This window comes from Arvicola amphibius, chromosome 12 (genome assembly GCF_903992535.2).
Source record: "Arvicola amphibius chromosome 12, mArvAmp1.2, whole genome shotgun sequence".
NCBI lineage: Eukaryota > Metazoa > Chordata > Mammalia > Rodentia > Cricetidae > Arvicola > Arvicola amphibius.
In genome coordinates, this window is record NC_052058.2 from 54,468,727 (window position 1) to 54,486,472 (window position 17,746).

Below are 17,746 nucleotides of genomic sequence, written 5' to 3' on the forward strand. Positions count from 1 at the left end.
CTTCAGACTAGTGGTTTCTATTATGTAAGGTTATAATAACCAAAATAGTCTTGTTAAAAGGGCGGAGCCCAGTTTGTTACCAAAATAATTATTTTGGCTCTTTTGAAGTAGGGTCCTACTGTGTAGTCATGATAGCCTTGGTTCTCCCACCAGCCTTCCAATTGCTACTATACCCAGCTGGTGATTATTTGATGTTGATGTTATAGGCTTTATCGTCATACATACCTTTTTATATATTTATATGTGCAGTGCTCTGGATTGGGCTAAGACCCCAACATGCTAGGCAGGCATTCTACCACTATTTGATACTTCAGCTTCCATTATAACTTTTTATTTTTTTAAAGATGCGCTGGCTAGTTTTATGTCAACTCGACACAAGCTAGAGTCATTTTGGAAGAGAGAATATCAACTGAAAAATGCCCCACTAGAGTGGCCTGGGGCAGATTGTTTCTTGTCAGGACGGCTAGCTTTGTACAGTTGGCAGTGGTGGTGTGGTATTACTGTGGATCAAAAATATTTAACAGGCTAAATTTTCCTAAAACCAAATAGTCTATGTCTGTCTGTCTGTCTGTCTGTCTGTCTGTCTGTCTGTCTATCTATCTATCTATCTATCTATCTGTCTATCTATCTATCCACACGCACACGGCTTCATGAAATATGGAAAAGTTCTGTGGCTCAGAAAAGCATACAGGTACAGCCTATTCTCATCACCTTCGAGTGTTTGGGTCAGATGCCAGTTTGGAGATGGAAATGCCCAGCCTGCAGATGCTGGGTGTGTGCTCATGTCTCTAGCGTTTCCAGTCTTTAGAGAACTGCAAGCCCCGCCTTCCTCTATATGTTAGCTCTTCTTTGGGGGTGGGGGAGCATCTCGGGGGGCAAATCTCCATCCTCAGGGCCAAAGTTGTTTTAAACTCCTATCTGTGTAAAAGTATCATGGCACCAAACTATTGTTCTTCCTTCAAGGTTTCTTCCTGCTGGGCTGTATGAGGAGCATGCCCCACGTTTCTGTGCAGAACAGCCTGATATGTCAGATTAGGGCAACAGGAGTGGCTGTTGTTCTCACAATCAGATACATCAAGCACCTTTATAAAAATTGTGGCTTTACATTTTGTGGTGTGTGTGTGTGTGTGTGTGTGTTGTTAAAATCAGATGGCAAAGTTTATAAAATAGGTTCAAAACCAAAACCGAGCCCAGGAGCTCTCTGGACGTGCTGCTTCTTCTTGTCCTTGTAACAGATTAATCAGCTCCACAAGGAATGTTGAGTTATTCCTTTTAGAGCCTTTTTTCTTCCTAGCCATGGCTGTCCTGGAATGCACTCTGTAGACCAGGCTGGCCTCGAATTCAGGGAGTGCTGGGATTAAAGGCACGCACCACCATTGCTCGGCACTTCTGGGAGCTTTTATTTTGTTATTAACATGCTTCTTTAGTGCACATGTGTACATGTACATGGGTGTCAGAGGACACCGTGTGGGAGTCCATTCTTTCCTTCCACCACGTGGCTCCATGCGGGTCTGCCACAGACAAACAGGCTTGGTGACTGGCACCTTTCCTCACGGAGCCATCTTGTCCAGCTGCTTTTGGGGTATCTTGTGTTTGAAGATTATCTTTTTATTTATGTGCACTTGTGTGCATCTGCATTTGTGTGAAAGCCAGAGAAGTTGTTGATGTCCCAGGAGTTGGAGTTACAGGTGACTGAGCTATACCACACCTAGGTGCTGGGCATCAAACCCAGGTCCTCTGGAAGAGCAGCAAGCACTAACCACTGCGCCATCTCCCCAGCCTTTGATCTGGCTCTTCCTTGCACTGGTGGAGGTGTGTGGGGGCTCAGTGCCCTGTGCTCATGTAGTATTTTTATTCTGTTGGCCTGTCTGCAGAGGATCAGCTCCACTTTCTAGTGTTTATACACAGGGGATGAGAAGGCGGATTAACACTTCTGTTGTCTCTCACTGGCTTTCAGGAGGAGGGAGGCCGTTGTCTCCACACCTTTTAGCACTGAGTGCACTGGGTAGTAGTATGTTGAGGACTTTGGGATCCCTAGACCTCCTTTTAGCAGGCTGGTCCTCCCTTAGCCTTTTAATTAGCCGGATATTGCTTGAGCTGCTAACTTCTTCCCTCAGCCCCTTTATAGCAAGAATGGCAGCCTAGGGGTCGGCACTTCCTTTGTCCCAGCACACTCCCACACACCTTCTCTTATTCCCGCTGTCTTCTCTCCTTACAGTCTTCCGTTTGTGCCAAGATCGTGCAGCTCCTGGGACAGAATGAGGTGGATTACCGCCAGAAGCAGGTGGTCATCCTGAGCCAGGATAGCTTCTACCGGGTCCTCACTTCAGAGCAGAAGGCCAAAGCCCTAAAGGGCCAGTTCAACTTTGACCACCCGGGTGAGTTGGGAGTTGAGGGGTGTGTGTGTGTGGAAGGTGGAGCAGGTAGTGTTTGTGTTCACGAGGAAGGACTTAGCTTCTCCCAAGTCTGTTGCTGTCGACAACATAGGGGCCCAATGATCATCTTGCTTGGCTACCCTGGGCTCACAGGAAAGAATGGATTTTGGGAGATTTTGCAGAGAGCTGATTGAAATTGTGTTGAATGAAAGTGAACCATGCAAGCCTGGGCAGAGATCCCCAGAAACAAACACAGCTGCCCCTTTGCCTTCCAATGTGTAGCAGCCTGTACCCCCACCACCCCGGCACCAGCCTATGGGCTCCGCTTGGAGACCAGCAGGAAGGAAAGTGGGGTGTCTTCAGGTGACCTCCTGAATGAGTTTTGCTGATAGCCCGGATCAGTGTGTTGCCCCTTCAGATTGTTTAGGTTTCTCGTATTGTTGGGAATCAGCTCTTCTTGGCATGGGACCCATGCTTAGCATATGCCACTCCCAGGACACCAGCTGACCTTTGGGAGGAGGGGATATATTGACACCAGGTTTAGAATGTCAGCAGAAAACAAAATTAGTTTGCCAGAACTTACCCACACACTCTGTTTTAGGATCCAGGGAGTGTTTGTATTCCACTGTGGGTAGACATTGGCTTTGGAAGGGCATCGTGTATTGAGTGTGAAGTTTGTTGTGATTTTATGACAAGTTAGTTTAAAACCAAGAGCTATTTTAATAGTTTGATTTCCTTCAGATGCCTTTGACAACGAACTCATCTTCAAAACACTCAAAGAAATCACCGAAGGAAAAACAGTCCAGATACCTGTATATGACTTCGTCTCCCACTCACGGTAAGCAAGCTGGGCTAGGCTAGAGGATGTTAGATGTTGTAGCTCAGAACATCCCAGGGTTGCACTTGGCTTCCTTCCTCCTGTCTCGTGTCTCATCTCTCTTCTCCCCACCCCCGTTTCGTAGTGTTTTTTTTTAAGACAGGGCTTATCTGTGTAGTCCTGGTTGTCATGGATCTCGCTCTGTAGACCAGACTGACCTTGATCTCAGATTCTCCTGCCTCCTGAGTGCTGGGATTAAAGGTGTGTGCCACCACTGCCTGGTACCTTCCCCATCTTCAATGAGGATGTTTCTAGGAATGGCTGGATCATTTCCTTTTTCTCTCTGAAGGATGGGCTTGTTCTTTGGGCCTGTGTAAGGGATGGTTGGTATCTCAGAGTTTCTATTGCTGCGACATAACACAATGACCAAAAAGCAGGTCAGGGAGGAAAGCGCTTATTCGGCTTACACTTCCACATTGCTGCTTACCACTGAAGGGAGTCAGCACAGGAACTCACACAGGGCAGGATCCTGGAGGCAGGAGCTGATGCAGAGGCCATGGAGGGGCCCTGCTTACTGGCTTGCTTCACAGGACCTGCTCAGCCTGCTTTCTTATAGCATTCAGGACCATCAGCCCAGGGATGGCACCACCCACCATGGGCTGGGCTCTTCTCCATTGATCACTAATTGAGAAAACACCTTACAGCTGCGTCTCACGGAGGCACTACCACAACTGAGGAGGCTCCTCTTCTCTCTGACTCTAGCTTGTGCCAGCCAGGACAAGCGGTGTGCTTGTTTGTTGTGATGTACATCTTTGCTCCCTAAAGAAGATAGATGTCATGGGGAGGACCAAAGTCAGGAGAGGGAAGAAACAAAGCAACATTTCTCTGCTCTCGTGCTGTAATTGCTTTTGGACAGCGTGTGGAGGTATAAGGGTTTGAGGCCATCAGAATACTAAGTTGCACGTTCTAAAGTTAGTCCCGTTCTCCAGACAGCATCTCCATCAATACAGACTTGCCTTCTCTTTTGAAGCCCCTCCCGAGGAATCCTAGAGCATAGTTGGATTCTGAGCTCTCCCTCTTGGCCCTCATGTGAGAATAAATTTGGGAGTGTTCATACTTGTTGCCCAGACACAAGTCTTCAGACATGTCTGGACACATCTTGGGGCTCCAGGGCCACAAGCTGCACTTTTAGGTGGCTTGTTCCCAGGTGTGGTTCACTGTACTAGGCTTGTAGTGGTTCAGTACAAGTCCTTATCTGTGGGCAGTTACAAATGCTTCTGTCCCTGGCTTTTCATTCTTCTGATTACTCTCTGTCATTCTCCTTTTCTGTTGAATTCTTTTAAAATAGGAAATTAGACATAATGTTTATCTTTTACTGGACGTTCCTGTCATTTAAAACCTAGCCATCACCCCTCCATTATCCTGTTCTTCATGTTTTAGCCCCTAGTGCCTTTCTCATAGTTCAGAACTTGAGGCTGCAGCAAGGGTTGGGGTAGAGAAGGACAAGGGGAGAGTGAGCGTGCTCTATAGGCTGTCTTATTCCCTCATTGGTGCTTCCTGTGGGGGGCAGATCCTGCTGTGTGGGGACTCAGAGAAAGTTAACACCAAGTATCATGCTAACTGTATCTGTTGTACGGAACCCCTAAGGATTATGCAGGACTCACTGTAGGAACTGGAGTTAGGCTGTATGTTGGGGGCTGACTTGGAGGGGGACAGCCAGACAGTAAGAGAAAACAAGCCTCAAACCCAACCACTGGGACAGACACTGAGGCTCATGGAAAAGTGCAAAAAAGCGCCGTATCTGCTTCCAGCCTCTAGAGCCTGTCCCTCTGTTATTATCTTTTGTATTTTGTACATTGTGGGTTTTCCTCATCATCTTCTGATTCTTTGTCAGCAGTGGAACCTGGAACCACACAAAAAGGAGATGTGGGTGAACTAGAGTTTCCTGCTGTAGGCAGAAGTGGTGGTGTGCAGCCAGTGAGACAGACACTCCAGTGCACGGCTTTTCTTCCAGGTTCAGGGAAACACTTAGAATACAGCTGGGGGAAGACAAAGGCCTGTGGAATAGTGTGAAGGAGGGAGGAAGGCTTAAAGGAGTAGAGTGGAGAGGAGGTTCATCCAGGTTGTCTGGAGGAGGTTATAGTGTCCACTTGAGACTTTGATACAAACACAGGTGGAAGGTACTTGCGGAGGGACAGCATCCTCTTCTGTGGGCTGTTCTGCTGACCTCCCGGTGTTTGAACAGAGATCTTTTGTTGCTTAAGGAATGTAAAGTAGTTTGCGAATGGTAGTTCACTTGGTAGTTAGGCAGTCATAAGCTCCACAGAGTTAGCAGGGTAAGAGGCAGTAGGGGCCTGTAAGGAGGTGTTGGACAGATAGATACCTTATCAAAGGCTAAGACTTGCCCTGAAGAACGGGTGAGGGAAGCCCCAAGCAGGCCTGTCTGTGAGAGACCCATCCCATGACCATTTTGCAATATGTCACCCACCTGGCTTTTGAAAAGTTGCATTTACCTTAGGCTCTGCCTTGGGCTGCCTAGCCCTGTAAATGAGTTATCGGTCAATAAGGATGCCTTTGGAAGATGGGCAGAAAACTTGAACTTTGAACTTCCGTCCAGTGCTTTCTCGTTCATCTCATCATCCTCCAAAACTTCTCTTTTTCCTTCCTCATCTCTTTCCTTTGCTTTTTCCTTCCTCTTAAGTTGTGGAATTGTACAGCAAGAACTGAATATCTGATTCTTAAGGTTCAGAATACTAAGTTGCAGAAGTGCCAGGCACGAAAGCATTCCTGGAGACACCTTCAGAGAAACTAGAAATCATATCTGCTTTTGTAGAGGCAAAATGCCTTGTTTATTGTCTCCTGTTTATGCTGTCCACATGTACAGGCAGCTAGAGAGGATGATACCTTCACAGACACAGTGGCCCGATTGGAGAACAGCGTGTGGATGGGATACACAGGAGATAGTAACCTAGACATAGATGTTAGAGACAAAATGTCTGTATTCTTCAACCTGTTTATTTTATTTAAAGAATGATGGTTGCCTACTCTTTCTGCTTTATGGCAAAAGTTGAGAAGAGCTTGCCCTAGCCTTCTTAACGCCTTCTTGTCTGTGGTGGTGACCTGGGGCCTCCGGGCCTAGGAGCCAAGCTTCTCTACTGTTTAGGTGTATAGAGGGAGAGAACCCAGCAGATGTTCTGATCCTCTCTGTCACCCCGGCTCCCTGGCCATTCAGCCAGTCACTGCTCTGTGCTTTGCAGGAAAGAGGAGACGGTCACTGTCTACCCCGCGGATGTGGTGCTCTTTGAAGGGATCCTGGCCTTCTACTCTCAGGAGGTCCGAGACCTGTTCCAGATGAAGCTTTTCGTGGACACAGATGCGGACACTCGTCTCTCTCGCAGAGGTGCGTTTTGTAAGCTTCAGATGGCACGTTTGGGGGTCACCTTGGGAGCAGATAGGTGGGAGCCCATGAGAGGCATGTGCACTTCTGAGTTTGAGTCCTGTGGCCAGGCCCAGCTGTGTTAGCCCAACCTCATGACATCCTGCCACCTAGTGTTTAGTGACATTTAGGAAGGGATTAGTCACTTCACTGTTTAGATAAAGAAAGGCTTGTGAGGTCACTAAGATGAAATAAGTCTAGTTTCCTTGGGAATTGTCTAGTTAAATGCTCAGGTTTTTTTGTTTTTTGTTTTTTTTTTTTTCTCATGAGGCATCAAGGAAAGATGCCTTGGTCTTGGAAGTGACTGTAGGGTATCTGGGGACAGGCACCTTCTTCCACCATCTGCTTCTGCGTACTCTCATGCTCTCTCTTCCCAGCCCTGAGCAGATTCCCCGGCAGGCTTTCCTGAGTGTGTACCCGTGTATCTGTCCAGCCTGTGTATTCTCAGAAGTCGCAGAACTGGGTGGGGAGCTGAGCTCTGCCGGATGCTGAGCCATGTGCTTCCACCGGGAGCCTTTTGGGAGGAGGAGGAGGGTCAGGTCACAGGGCTGAGGAGGAACTGTGGTGCAGGCAACTAGAGAAAATGCTCATTCCCTGTACAGACACAGTGGCCTGCTCCGAGAGCAGCACGAGGGTGGAATGTACAGGACATGTAAACAAGACAATAGGAAGTTGCTTGGGCTAGGGAAATAGCTCAGCTCAGTGGGTGCTTGCCCAGCATCTACGGAGCCCTAAGTTCAATCCCAGCACCACACAAACAGCTATCTTAGATACCCCGTATTATACCTAGGGAGGTAGGAGGGCCAGAGATTCAAGGTCATCCTTAGCTATGTAGCAAGGCCAGTTTAGACCCTGTCTCAAAAAGATCCTAGTAGGTAAATCTGTTTTTAGACATTCTAGTGAATAGATTGATAATATAATCTAATATTTGGCAAGAGCTGTTAATGGAACCAGTAGAGCTGAGAGAGACTAGTCTGGGTTTGCATGCTCATTTGGAGTCAGCTTACCTCTGGGGAGGGGGCAACAAAGATATCACTGTGTGAAGCTGGGAGAAAGGGCAGGAGAGCCACAATACTAGTTTCGGCAGGCAGGTCCCCCATCTAGCTTTGTGACATTGGTGGCTCTAGGGATACCCCAGGTTTGTGTTTCTTTATGGCGCCTCCCAACTTCCATGCATCCGTCCCAGTGTCTGGCTTGTCACCTTACCGACAAGCTTAGCTCTTTCCTTGTTTCGTGGGTCATTGTCCCTGATGGCCGCCAAGATAAAGAGGCGGTGTGCTGTATCAAGGAAAACAAATTCAAAGCCAGGTGACATGGGCCAAGATTGCGGCTCCACTGCCCATTGGATGTGTGGCCTGGGCCAGTTGTGTTTTCACCTCTTAACCTCATTTTACTGCCCTTGAGGGATAGGTTAGAGGTGAAGCAGGACAGTGCCTGCAGTACAGTGGTTGACAGTTGATGCCCTCAGGTCAAGATCTGGGAGAGGTAGGGTGCTAGTATCTTCCTCTGCAGTGTTGCCTGGCCTCTGGAGAGTCTGACACCAGGAGCCTGTGCCCTACGGGCTGACTAGTCTTGCAAGTGGGACTCAGTCCTAGGGAGACCTCAGAGGAAGGAGAAAAGATAGCTTCTAGGGAATCAGAACCAGCTTTGGAGTAGCTTTAAAGTCTTTGGAAATAGAGTGGGTCCTGACTCAAATCAAGTCATTAGAACTTTCTCCTTCCCTTTCTTGGCCTGGAGTGGGGAGAGGATCTTTATATGAATATGGGAAATCCTTAAAATGATGTGAAACTTGTGTTTTGAAACAGGGTTTCTCTGTGTAGTGCTGGCTCTGTAGACCAGGCTGGCCTTGAGCTCAGAGATCTGCCTGCCTCTGCTTCCCGAGTGTTGAGATAAAAAACATGTATACCTAGCTCTCCCTGGGGTTTTCTTTGGCCAGTGCCTGCCTGCCCCTTGTTGTCCAGGCGGGTTGCTGTCTCTTTATCTCAGATGTATTTTTACGGGTCCCCCTCTGCCAAGCCACTTTCTTGGTAGATTTGTGGAGTTTTCTCATGCGCCATTTATTTCTATAAAACATGCTTGGCATATGGTTGGTGGAGTGCAGGGGGCTGCAGGGCAGGGGTCAGTCCCTAACAGTAGTAGATACAAGGCTGGAGAACATTCTGAGAGAATTGAGTTTTCCATGTTCCCCTCCCACCCCGTACCCCCCATCTTTCATAACCTTCTAGGCTTATAACTCTAATATACCAGTAAGGGAGGAATTGGTCTTGGAATCCTGAAGTGCCTGGGAAGCTCAGGCCATTCTGGGCTCCTTTACTCTTGGTGACCCAGTTTTCAAAGCGCTTCCCCCTCTGCTCTTTGCTCTTGTCTGCTCCTAAGCATCAGGACAAGGAAGAATGGGGCATGACCTTTAGAGCTGGCTTTGGAAGGACTCAGTGGTTAGGCAGGGAACTGGCACGCTCGTCACTTCCTGCCCATTACTTCGTCCTTTGGGAATGATCCCATCCTGCCTGGCACATGTGTAGGGCTCAGGCTGGGATGGGATGGGGGTAGGGCTGGAAGTGTTGGTTCTTTTGGAGTTTTCGGTTTGTGCCAAGATCGTGTTCTGACTCAGCCCTTGGCCTGACTCTGTTTCCTGGCAGTACCCAAGGAGCAGAGCGTTTCAAATGCAGTGAGCCATTCTACTCTGTTTAAGGTGATGACTTCCTTGAAGGCTTAGGGAGTTGGGTGACAGTGCTTTCTGTTATTAGATGTCTCCAGTGTCTGGGGCCCATTTCTTTGATGTGAGTCTTCTTTCTTTCCCTCTGTCCCTTTTAACATATCCATTGCATGTGTTTGTATCCCGCTGGCCTCTCCTTACCTTTCCAGTGTTTTGCAGGGTTCCCCCACTCTCTTCCCCCCATGCACCCTGCCCTCCTTACATTGACTGATTTCCCGTCAGGAGCCTCTGCTCTCAGAGACCCCCCACCCTCACCCCTGATTGTGCTGGCACTGCAGTTGGCACAGGAGGCTAGGCATATTGACCATACTGTCCGCCAGCCGCCATGCTGGAGATTGTCTGTACCCCCGTTTTCTTGAATAATAGCTTCGTCAGGGCTGGGAATGTCACTCAGTTTGTAGATTACTTGCCTGGCATGAACAAAACCGAGGGTTTGATACCCAGCACTACATAAAAACTGGGCACAGTGGCAGACACCTGTGATTCCATTTTGCAGGGGTTAGAGGCAGGAGCATGAGTTCAAGGTCGTCTCCATCCTAGGCTGCTTGAGATTCCTCCCTCGTTTATAAATAGAATGTTCTTTGTCTACTTTTTGTTTAAGGAAATGAAGAGGATAATTTTAAGGCAAGTTTAAGGAAATCAAAGAGGATAATTCACTTGTCTGAGGTCACAGGAGCAGGAGTTTCTGGGGATGGGACTCACATCTAGGTCACTTTCCTTCAGGTCCACACTCATTAGCTAATGAGAGCCAAGCAGTCTTGGGCTTGTCACTTCCCTTTGGGGTTTACTGCATGGCCCACTAGCTTCTCTTATAACAGATGAAGTTACCAGGTTGGTCCGTGGGCAGCGGGGAGGTCTGTGTGGGATGTGCTGTAGGGAGAAGGGCAAACTCTCCAGGGTGCTAAAGCTGGTAGTTTCCTGAAAAGCATGCATTGTGAAACAAACCCAGCACCAAGCACTCCAAGGGCAGCACCTGATTCCAGGGAGGAGCAAGCTGCTGAGCATGTGCTCTAGAGTGTGCAGGCGAGACTGTGCGTATGTGTGCATGCGTGTGCGCGCGCATGCGCGCGCACACACACACACACACACACACACTTAGTGGCATGGCTCTCCAGAATCTCATTCAAAAAACTCTCCATGTTTGTTTGCAGAGATTTGAGTCTGTTACCTCCTGTGATAGTCTCTGGGGATACGGGTGCAAATTTAGCGGGCTGACCAGAAGCTGTGCAGAGGGCTGTGTGGGTTGACAGGACTTCCTGGACCTCCTGGACCTCTTTCCTAGCTCACCTCTCCAGGGGGAACTGAGGCTTAGGGAGGTCAGGGCGCAGTGACAGAATCAGGATGCCCTGGCCCTTATAACTAGTGTTTGCTGCAGGTCCCTTATTAGAAGGTTCTGAGGAAAGATGGCAGACGGAAGGTGGTAAATCTCTATCCATCTTGGCTCCCCCTGGCTTTGGCTCACTATTGCCCAGAGTGTGATTTTTCTCACTGAAGAGTTTTCCATTTGCAAACTTGTGTGCCCCAGATGAGCAGAAAAAGCTTCCCCACCATTGGTATTCCTGCCCAGGAGATGGAGGGAGGTGGGTGGTTAGCTGACCGACCCACAGCAGTGAGTCTCTGGATTGGGAGCCCAGGTGAGCATTCTGCAGCTGGGTACCACTGCTTGCTGTTGTTGTGACTCTCCAGGGATGCCCTGATCTTTTCTGGTTCATGTTGAAATTTTGTTTGTGTGAAACAAGAAAGCTGCTAGCCTCAGCCAGGCACCCTTTTATGATAGAGACCACACTAGAATTCGATGGTTTGTTTTCTGAATCTGTTGCTGCTCTGGCCTAGGGCAAGTCTCTGAGGAGTCCTGACTTCTCCATCAGCAGGGTGACCCGTAGGAATCGGCTGTGTTACCTTGTGCACTGTTTTCTTGATTTTTGTTTTTCCTTCTCTTACAGTGTTGAGGGACATCAGCGAAAGAGGGAGGGACCTTGAACAGATTTTATCTCAGTACATTACGTTCGTGAAGCCTGCCTTTGAGGAATTCTGCTTGCCAGTGAGTTATGCTCTTTGTTTCTGCTACATGTACATCTTGACATTTAATGATTTAATATTTTTTCAAAAGGTTTGTTTATTTTTATTTTATGTGTCTAGGTGTTTTTAACTGTGTATGTCTGTACACCACATGCATGCAGTGCCCTCAGAGGTCAAAAGAGGACGTGAGGTCCTCTGGAGGTAGAATTAGGGATGGTCCTTAGCTGCCATGTGCATGCTGGGCCCTTCATGAGATAACAAGAGCACGTAACTCTCACCATCTAGAGAGATGCTGAGCCATCTCTCTAGCATCCTTCATGATGGGTTTAAAAGCCTGTAGGTTGCTGGGTCTCCCTGGCTTCACTCTTACTCCTCTTTCTTGAGTGAGTATCTTAAAGTCCCAAGAGGTAGCAGACTAGGTTCTGTCCTGCCGCCTTTCTTCCTCTTAAGGTCACCCTAGTTCTGTGCATCTCCCGGCACAACCTGCATTGCTTACCTGGGAGGGCTACAGTATCAGACTTTACCTGAAGGTAGCCTGGGATAGACCTCGGCTGGCAGGAGGCTTTGGAAGGTCAGAGGACTGGTGCGGGGAGGGCACTGCCGCGGGTGGGAAGTGCTGGATTGTGGTGAAATCCTCTTCCTTGCCTCCCTCCTGGCACAGCTGTGCCCCCTGGAGCATCTCGAGTTCTCTAGTGAGCGGCTTTCTGAGAACCAAAGGAGAATGGTCCTCAGTGCACAGTCAGCCAGAGAAGTACATCTCCCTGGTAGAGACCCAATGGGACACGTGGAGGGGAGTTGGCAGAGACCCGGGGCGCGATTGTGATTGTGGGAAGACATATTTGATTTAGGAGAATCTTGACTCACCATGTCCTCCCTGCTGGAGCAGGCTCAGGTCTGGCAAAGTTAGCCTTCGTTATTTATGATTAAGAGAAGGTGAAGTTGGGACTCAAGCTGGTTTTTGAGTGGAATCATTTGGGAAGAGTGATGCCTGGGAAGGTCTTCAGGATAATTGACTTGTTTGTGCCTTTGCTCCTTTCCTGGAAGAGATAATCCTCACCACACCTGCTTCAGTCTGTTAGGAGGCCTTCACCTTACACCAGGCTTGACTTGGTTTTCAGTCAGGGACTGGTGAACTTGCAGTCAGCCTGAGCTCTCAGCCCACCTGTTGCCCTCTTGAACGTCAGGTTTCTGGGACAGGGCTCTCAGGGCCAAGGGTCTGTTTACCTGAACTCCCTCCTCCACTCCCCCCCCCCTCTCTTTTTACTATCAGAGAGCACAAAGGGGTTTCATCATTGGGAGCCAACCTTACTGACATGTTTTGTGGTTTAACTCAGCAATGGGCCAGCTGAAGATTCTGGCTAAGTGTTTTCTGGGATGTTTGTGCTCAGTCCCACTGTTCAGCTGCTCTTGGCTCAGGAGAGAACAGTTAATTTTTCCATAGTGGGGACCTGAGAAAGGTCTGGGGTCTGAGGCTGACATGACCCTGGGTCATGTTAGGAGGAATGAGGACTCTCAGGCAGGCCACGAGCGTCTCATGGCATGCATGAAAAACCCGGGGGCATATTCCAGACATATATTTCCAGTATGGCTCATGGAATCTTGGTAAAAGAAATAAAAACAAACGCAACACACAAGGAACATGGTTTCACTTTTTTAAAAAAATTTACTTTTTATTGTAATGAGTAGTGAAGCTGGTCACCAGGAGGGGACTGTCTTTTCTGACTTTCACTGAGGGCTGGGTGTGAATAGTGTTACCCTCCAAGCTTCTTAAAGATTCAAGGTGAACAGATCCCTTGTTACATGTATAGTTACTGTTGCTTTGCTTTGTCGGTGCTGGAGGAAGAACCCAGGGTCTTTTTCATCCCAGGCAAGAACTCGACCATTGAGCCCTTTATGTTTGTTTTTTTCTATTGTTCCTGGTGTTAGAGGCGCTTAATGTGTCAGGTTTTGGCTGTAGGAAGTCTTACAGCCAGTGGTTTCCGCCCACTAGGGCGTGGCCTCTTCCACTGTACCTGCTGCTGTAGAGCTCGTGGCTGGCCTCTTTTCTGGCTGCTGGATTTGGATTCTGTTTTCCATTCAAGCAGAGAGTGGATTCTGATTTGTGAGTTTACCCCTAAATAAATAACCATCTATTTCTCAGTTCTGAGCTAGTATGGGATTTCTTTTAAGCGTCCTTCCACAGGTTTTAAGGTCATGTTCTCTGCAGGTCCTAGGTGGGAACAGATGTTAGGCATTAGTGGAATTACCTGGGGGAAAAAAGCTTGCTTTCTAATGTGGATATAAAGTAGACATTGGGGTAAGCATTCAGCTAAGCATTGAATTATGAATTGATTTTTTGAATCAGTCACTTCATGGGAACCACTCTCTTTTTGACAAATAAAAACCTTCATTCCTTGTCCTCATCTGCTTCCGGCATTCATATTTTACCATGAAGGTAATTCCTTAGGCCTCTCCTTGTTTTTAGGTGCCTTTTGCAGTATTGCGTTCAAAGCCTTAAGCTGCTGCTAGGGACTGAGACTGGCCCTTACCTTGTGCCATTCATTGGAGAGGGGCTCAGGTTTGTCCCCAAATGCCCCTGTTGATGCGTTGTAAATATCTTTCTCCACAGACAAAGAAGTATGCCGACGTGATCATCCCCAGAGGTGCAGACAATCTTGGTGAGTACCCGTGCGGTGTCTTCCTGTGGTCGGTACTTCTATCCACATCAGTCATAATTTGGGCACAACGTGACCGTGCAGGGTCCTGAATTCTGTGACAGTCAGAAAGGTGCTCCTGTCTATAAGTCTAGTCTTGGGAACAGATCCTTGGTCATATGTATATCGATGTTGGGGGACAGACATAATTTGGAAATCTCTGGCACTCCAGTAATGACGCTTGGACCCAAGACCAGGTGGACTGTCTACCTGAAGTAGAAGGTAGACTTCCTGATCCGATGTAGGGTGATGTTGCCATCACACCAGGGCCACTCTTATGAAAAGGAGTCACATGGCTCCGTGACTGTGGTCTTCATATGTTTGACACGTCTAGGAAGTAAGTGGCCATCCATAGCCTTGACCTAGTGTAGCTGAGTTCCATCTGTTGAACAGGGCTGGACCTTATCTTTTCATTCTCTTTTATTTTATTTTTCTTCCATTTATAGAGTGTGTGCCCTGAGTTGTTTTAGTGTTCATTACAGCAGTGAACATTAAGGAAGCTTGACATAAGCATTCATAACCAAGTTCAGGGAACATACTGTGGCTCTGCTCTCCTGGAGTACACTCCTCGGTCTGTGTTAGTTCCTCACCACACTGACTCTGGTAGGGGTAGAGGCCCACTGTTTGGCTCTCAGCTTACACAGTCCAGAGAAGTGCCATGTGACGTCTTCGTCAGTCACATCAGAAAGTGGTCCTTAGTTTGGGGCTAGATGGTGGCTCGGTGGGTAAGAGCGTTTGCTCAAACATGGAAGTCCAGTCTTAAAGCCAGGCATGGTGGTACATACGTTTAATCCTAGCACTCAGGAGGCAAAGGCACACAGGAACCAGAGGCCAAGACTTTGAGGAAAGTGGCCCTGACCCTCCGGAGCCTGAGTTCGAAGCTTGCCTAATCTACATAGTGAGCTCCAGATTAGTCAGGGCCACATAGTGAGACCCTTGTTGAAGAAAATTCCCCAAATTCTTGGCCATGGCTGGGTCTGTGTCTGTAACCCCACTACTATGTGGATTGGAAACTCGGACCCCTGGTACTTAAGACTCCTTTTCAGTGAAGGTAGACTTCCTTCCTGATCCCATGCTGGGGCTTGTCTTCCAGCCTAGCCATCTCCAGGTTTAGTGAGAGAGACTGTTTGAAGGGAATAAGGTGGCAATAGAAAAGGACGCACCTGCCATCGCCCTTTGACCTCCCTAGACTCTCACACATTACCCCTCCACCCACATGCACGCTCACACATGACACATGGCATGCACAGCGCACACTTCCTTGTTGGTACTGTTAGCTTTGGTCAGTGGGCTGAGGTACCAAGTTTCTTTCTGATGGTAATGTTGCTCACCCTTCTGTGGGAAGACAGGACTTTCTGTGTTGTTGCGCTGTTTGGGACAGAAGTTGATAGATGCTGAGGAAAAGGAACTTAGAGGTGATTGGTGGTAGTAAAGCTATCTTCAGTCACATCCCCACAATTTCTGGGTTGCTTACTTTATCCTGAGTAGCAGGATGTCATTCATTGGGTCTCACTTCCAGTCCTTTTAGGATACTTCGCAAAGGAGGTGTCCTATGAGCCCAGCTGGAGGGAGGGAGGCTCAGGTGACTCGCTCTGGAGGGTCAGGGCCACTTTCCTCAAAGAATTGGCCTCTGGTTCCTGTGTGCCCTTCCGTGCATACAGACCATGTTGCCCTCCTGCCCACCCCTAACACTGTTGCTCTCTGCCCCACAGTGGCCATCAACCTCATTGTGCAGCATATCCAGGACATCCTCAACGGAGGGCTCTCCAAACGGCAGACCAACGGCTATCTTAACGGCTACACCCCTTCACGCAAGAGGCAGGCATCAGAATCCAGCAGCCGGCCACATTGACCCCTGTGCCCTGACTCCAATTCCCAGCCCCCAGCTCCAAGCCACAGGAGGGTCGAGAGGCTTTGGTCATCTGTACATACGCCTCCTATGAAATTACTGTATTTAAGAAAACACCGCGAAGATGAATTGCCTTGATTTTCTTGTTTTCCTTTTTTGTACTTTGGAACAGCAAATCAAACAGAACTTGACCCCAAGCTTAAGTGACAAACTGTGCCAACTACTACTGGTGATGCCTAATTATGACTCCAACGTGTAACCAGTTATAAATACACACATACATACATATATATAAAAGGATCTATTTTTGTGTAAATGTACAAATACTGTAAAGCTGTTTGCCATAAGTATTCTGCAGGAACCTGTGCGTGGGTGTTGGGCCTGGAGCCCGACTTAGCAGGGCTCTGTGCTCTGGCATCTGGGGAGCCACGGGGGTGGGTGGTCGATTGGTTGATGTCCCTTGCTATCAGCACCCTGGGCCTCAGTAGGGATGGGACTCAACTCTCAAGGCCCCCCTTGACAGATGTCCCCTCCTTGAAACTGGAGCTAAGAGAGATACTTTGTTCTTTTTTTTTTTGGCGCGCGTGGGGGGGGGGGTAGTTGAAATTAAACTTGATCTCAACTCAAAAACTCAATCTCAGGGAAGAGGCCCACAGAGGAAGACCAATCTGGCTGCCTTTCTCCTCCATCACTCTGGCCCTGTCAGCGTGGGCGGCTCCACGCCTCCATCCTTCCTCTGCTGTCTGTCTCCTAGGAAGCCAGAGCTGTCTTTGCTGCTCTGGGGAGTGTGTGTATGGGGGGGGGATTTTATAGGGTCTCATCCTGCAGGAAAAGAGAGAGAGGCAGTGGGAAGGGTGGGACTGTGACCCTTGGCATGTTTAAGGAAAAACTGCCTCCCAGGGAAGTGAGTGGTCAGGTTGTCTGGACACATTATTGGCTATGGAGTGGTTCCTTGCAGTCTGGGCTTTGGTTAAGGACATCTGGTGCTGACCACTGACAGTGGCTTGTAGGATGCCCCCTGGGAGTTCCACCCATGGAGCTGGCGGTGACTTTTGTCCCTTCTGAGCTAGAGCCGTTCAGTGAGATGAGGACAGTGTGTGTCTCCCACGAGAGCAGTGGTGTCAGGGTGATTGCCTGAATCCCACCGGCCCATGTTAATGTGGTGGCTGCCCAGCAGGAAGGGGCTAGGAGAAGGGAACTATTCTTAGAAGATATTAAGGGAGGGTATTTAAATCATGGGTACCTAAGCTGGGGTTTTATATTGAAGATGCCTGAGGTAGGGGCTTTCAGCTTTCCTGAACACTTTCTCTTGGTGGGAACTCCTTCCTGGAGGAAGCTGATTGACCCAGGCTGAGAAGAAAACTGGAGGAAATGGGGACCAAGTGAGAAGGGACAGGTGTGTGAGATAGAGGTCTCAGCCAAGGACTGTCATGTTGGTGGTCGCCATCCTGCAGTTTGTGGGCCACATGCTTAATCACTGGTACCTGGATGCTGCAGAGCCTCCTCCTTAGGTGACGCTCAGCCCTCTGAGCTTCTTACTCTGCTCCTCTCCGACCTGGCTGAGGTCTCCTCGTTGTTTCAGCGCTATCCAGTCCCCAATCAGGATTCAGATTTGCCTCCAACTCCGATTTTCTATTTAAAAGACACGAACCTAGGCCTCTATAGAGCTTTGCCGTTTTCCTGAGGCACCGGGAGGCCGAGGCGCAGGCTCTGCAGCAAGTTCCCATGATGTCAGCTGCTGCTAGACCAAGGAGTGTTCAGCTCAGGTACCTGTGGGGAAGGCACACACTCAGCAAGACAGATGTGTCCCAGAGTGTCTGGGGGACAGTCTTTATCACATC

At 48.7% G+C, this 17,746-nt stretch overlaps 1 protein-coding gene across 1 annotated transcript; it reads left to right on the top strand.

Moving 5' to 3' along the window:
• Positions 1-657: 657 nt before the first annotated feature.
• On the top strand, positions 658-16,450 carry Uck2 (uridine-cytidine kinase 2). Its single transcript, XM_042054019.1, has 7 exons — positions 658-774; positions 2,129-2,378; positions 3,117-3,213; positions 6,450-6,592; positions 11,288-11,385; positions 13,972-14,020; positions 15,769-16,450. The coding sequence occupies exons 1-7, from the start codon at positions 658-660 to the stop codon at positions 15,906-15,908; spliced, it is 894 nt and encodes a 297-aa protein (XP_041909953.1). The 3' UTR covers positions 15,909-16,450.
• Positions 16,451-17,746: the final 1,296 nt, after the last annotated feature.

Excerpts from the sequence above, each read along its gene's own strand:
- Uck2 (XM_042054019.1), top strand. The coding sequence starts at position 658 with ATGGAAAAGTTCTGTGGCTCAGAAAAGCATACAGGTACAGCCTATTCT. Across the intron at positions 3,214-6,449 it reads GACTTCGTCTCCCACTCACG|GAAAGAGGAGACGGTCACTG; the intron begins GTAAGCAAGCTG and ends TGTGCTTTGCAG. Across the intron at positions 11,386-13,971 it reads TTGAGGAATTCTGCTTGCCA|ACAAAGAAGTATGCCGACGT; the intron begins GTGAGTTATGCT and ends CTTTCTCCACAG.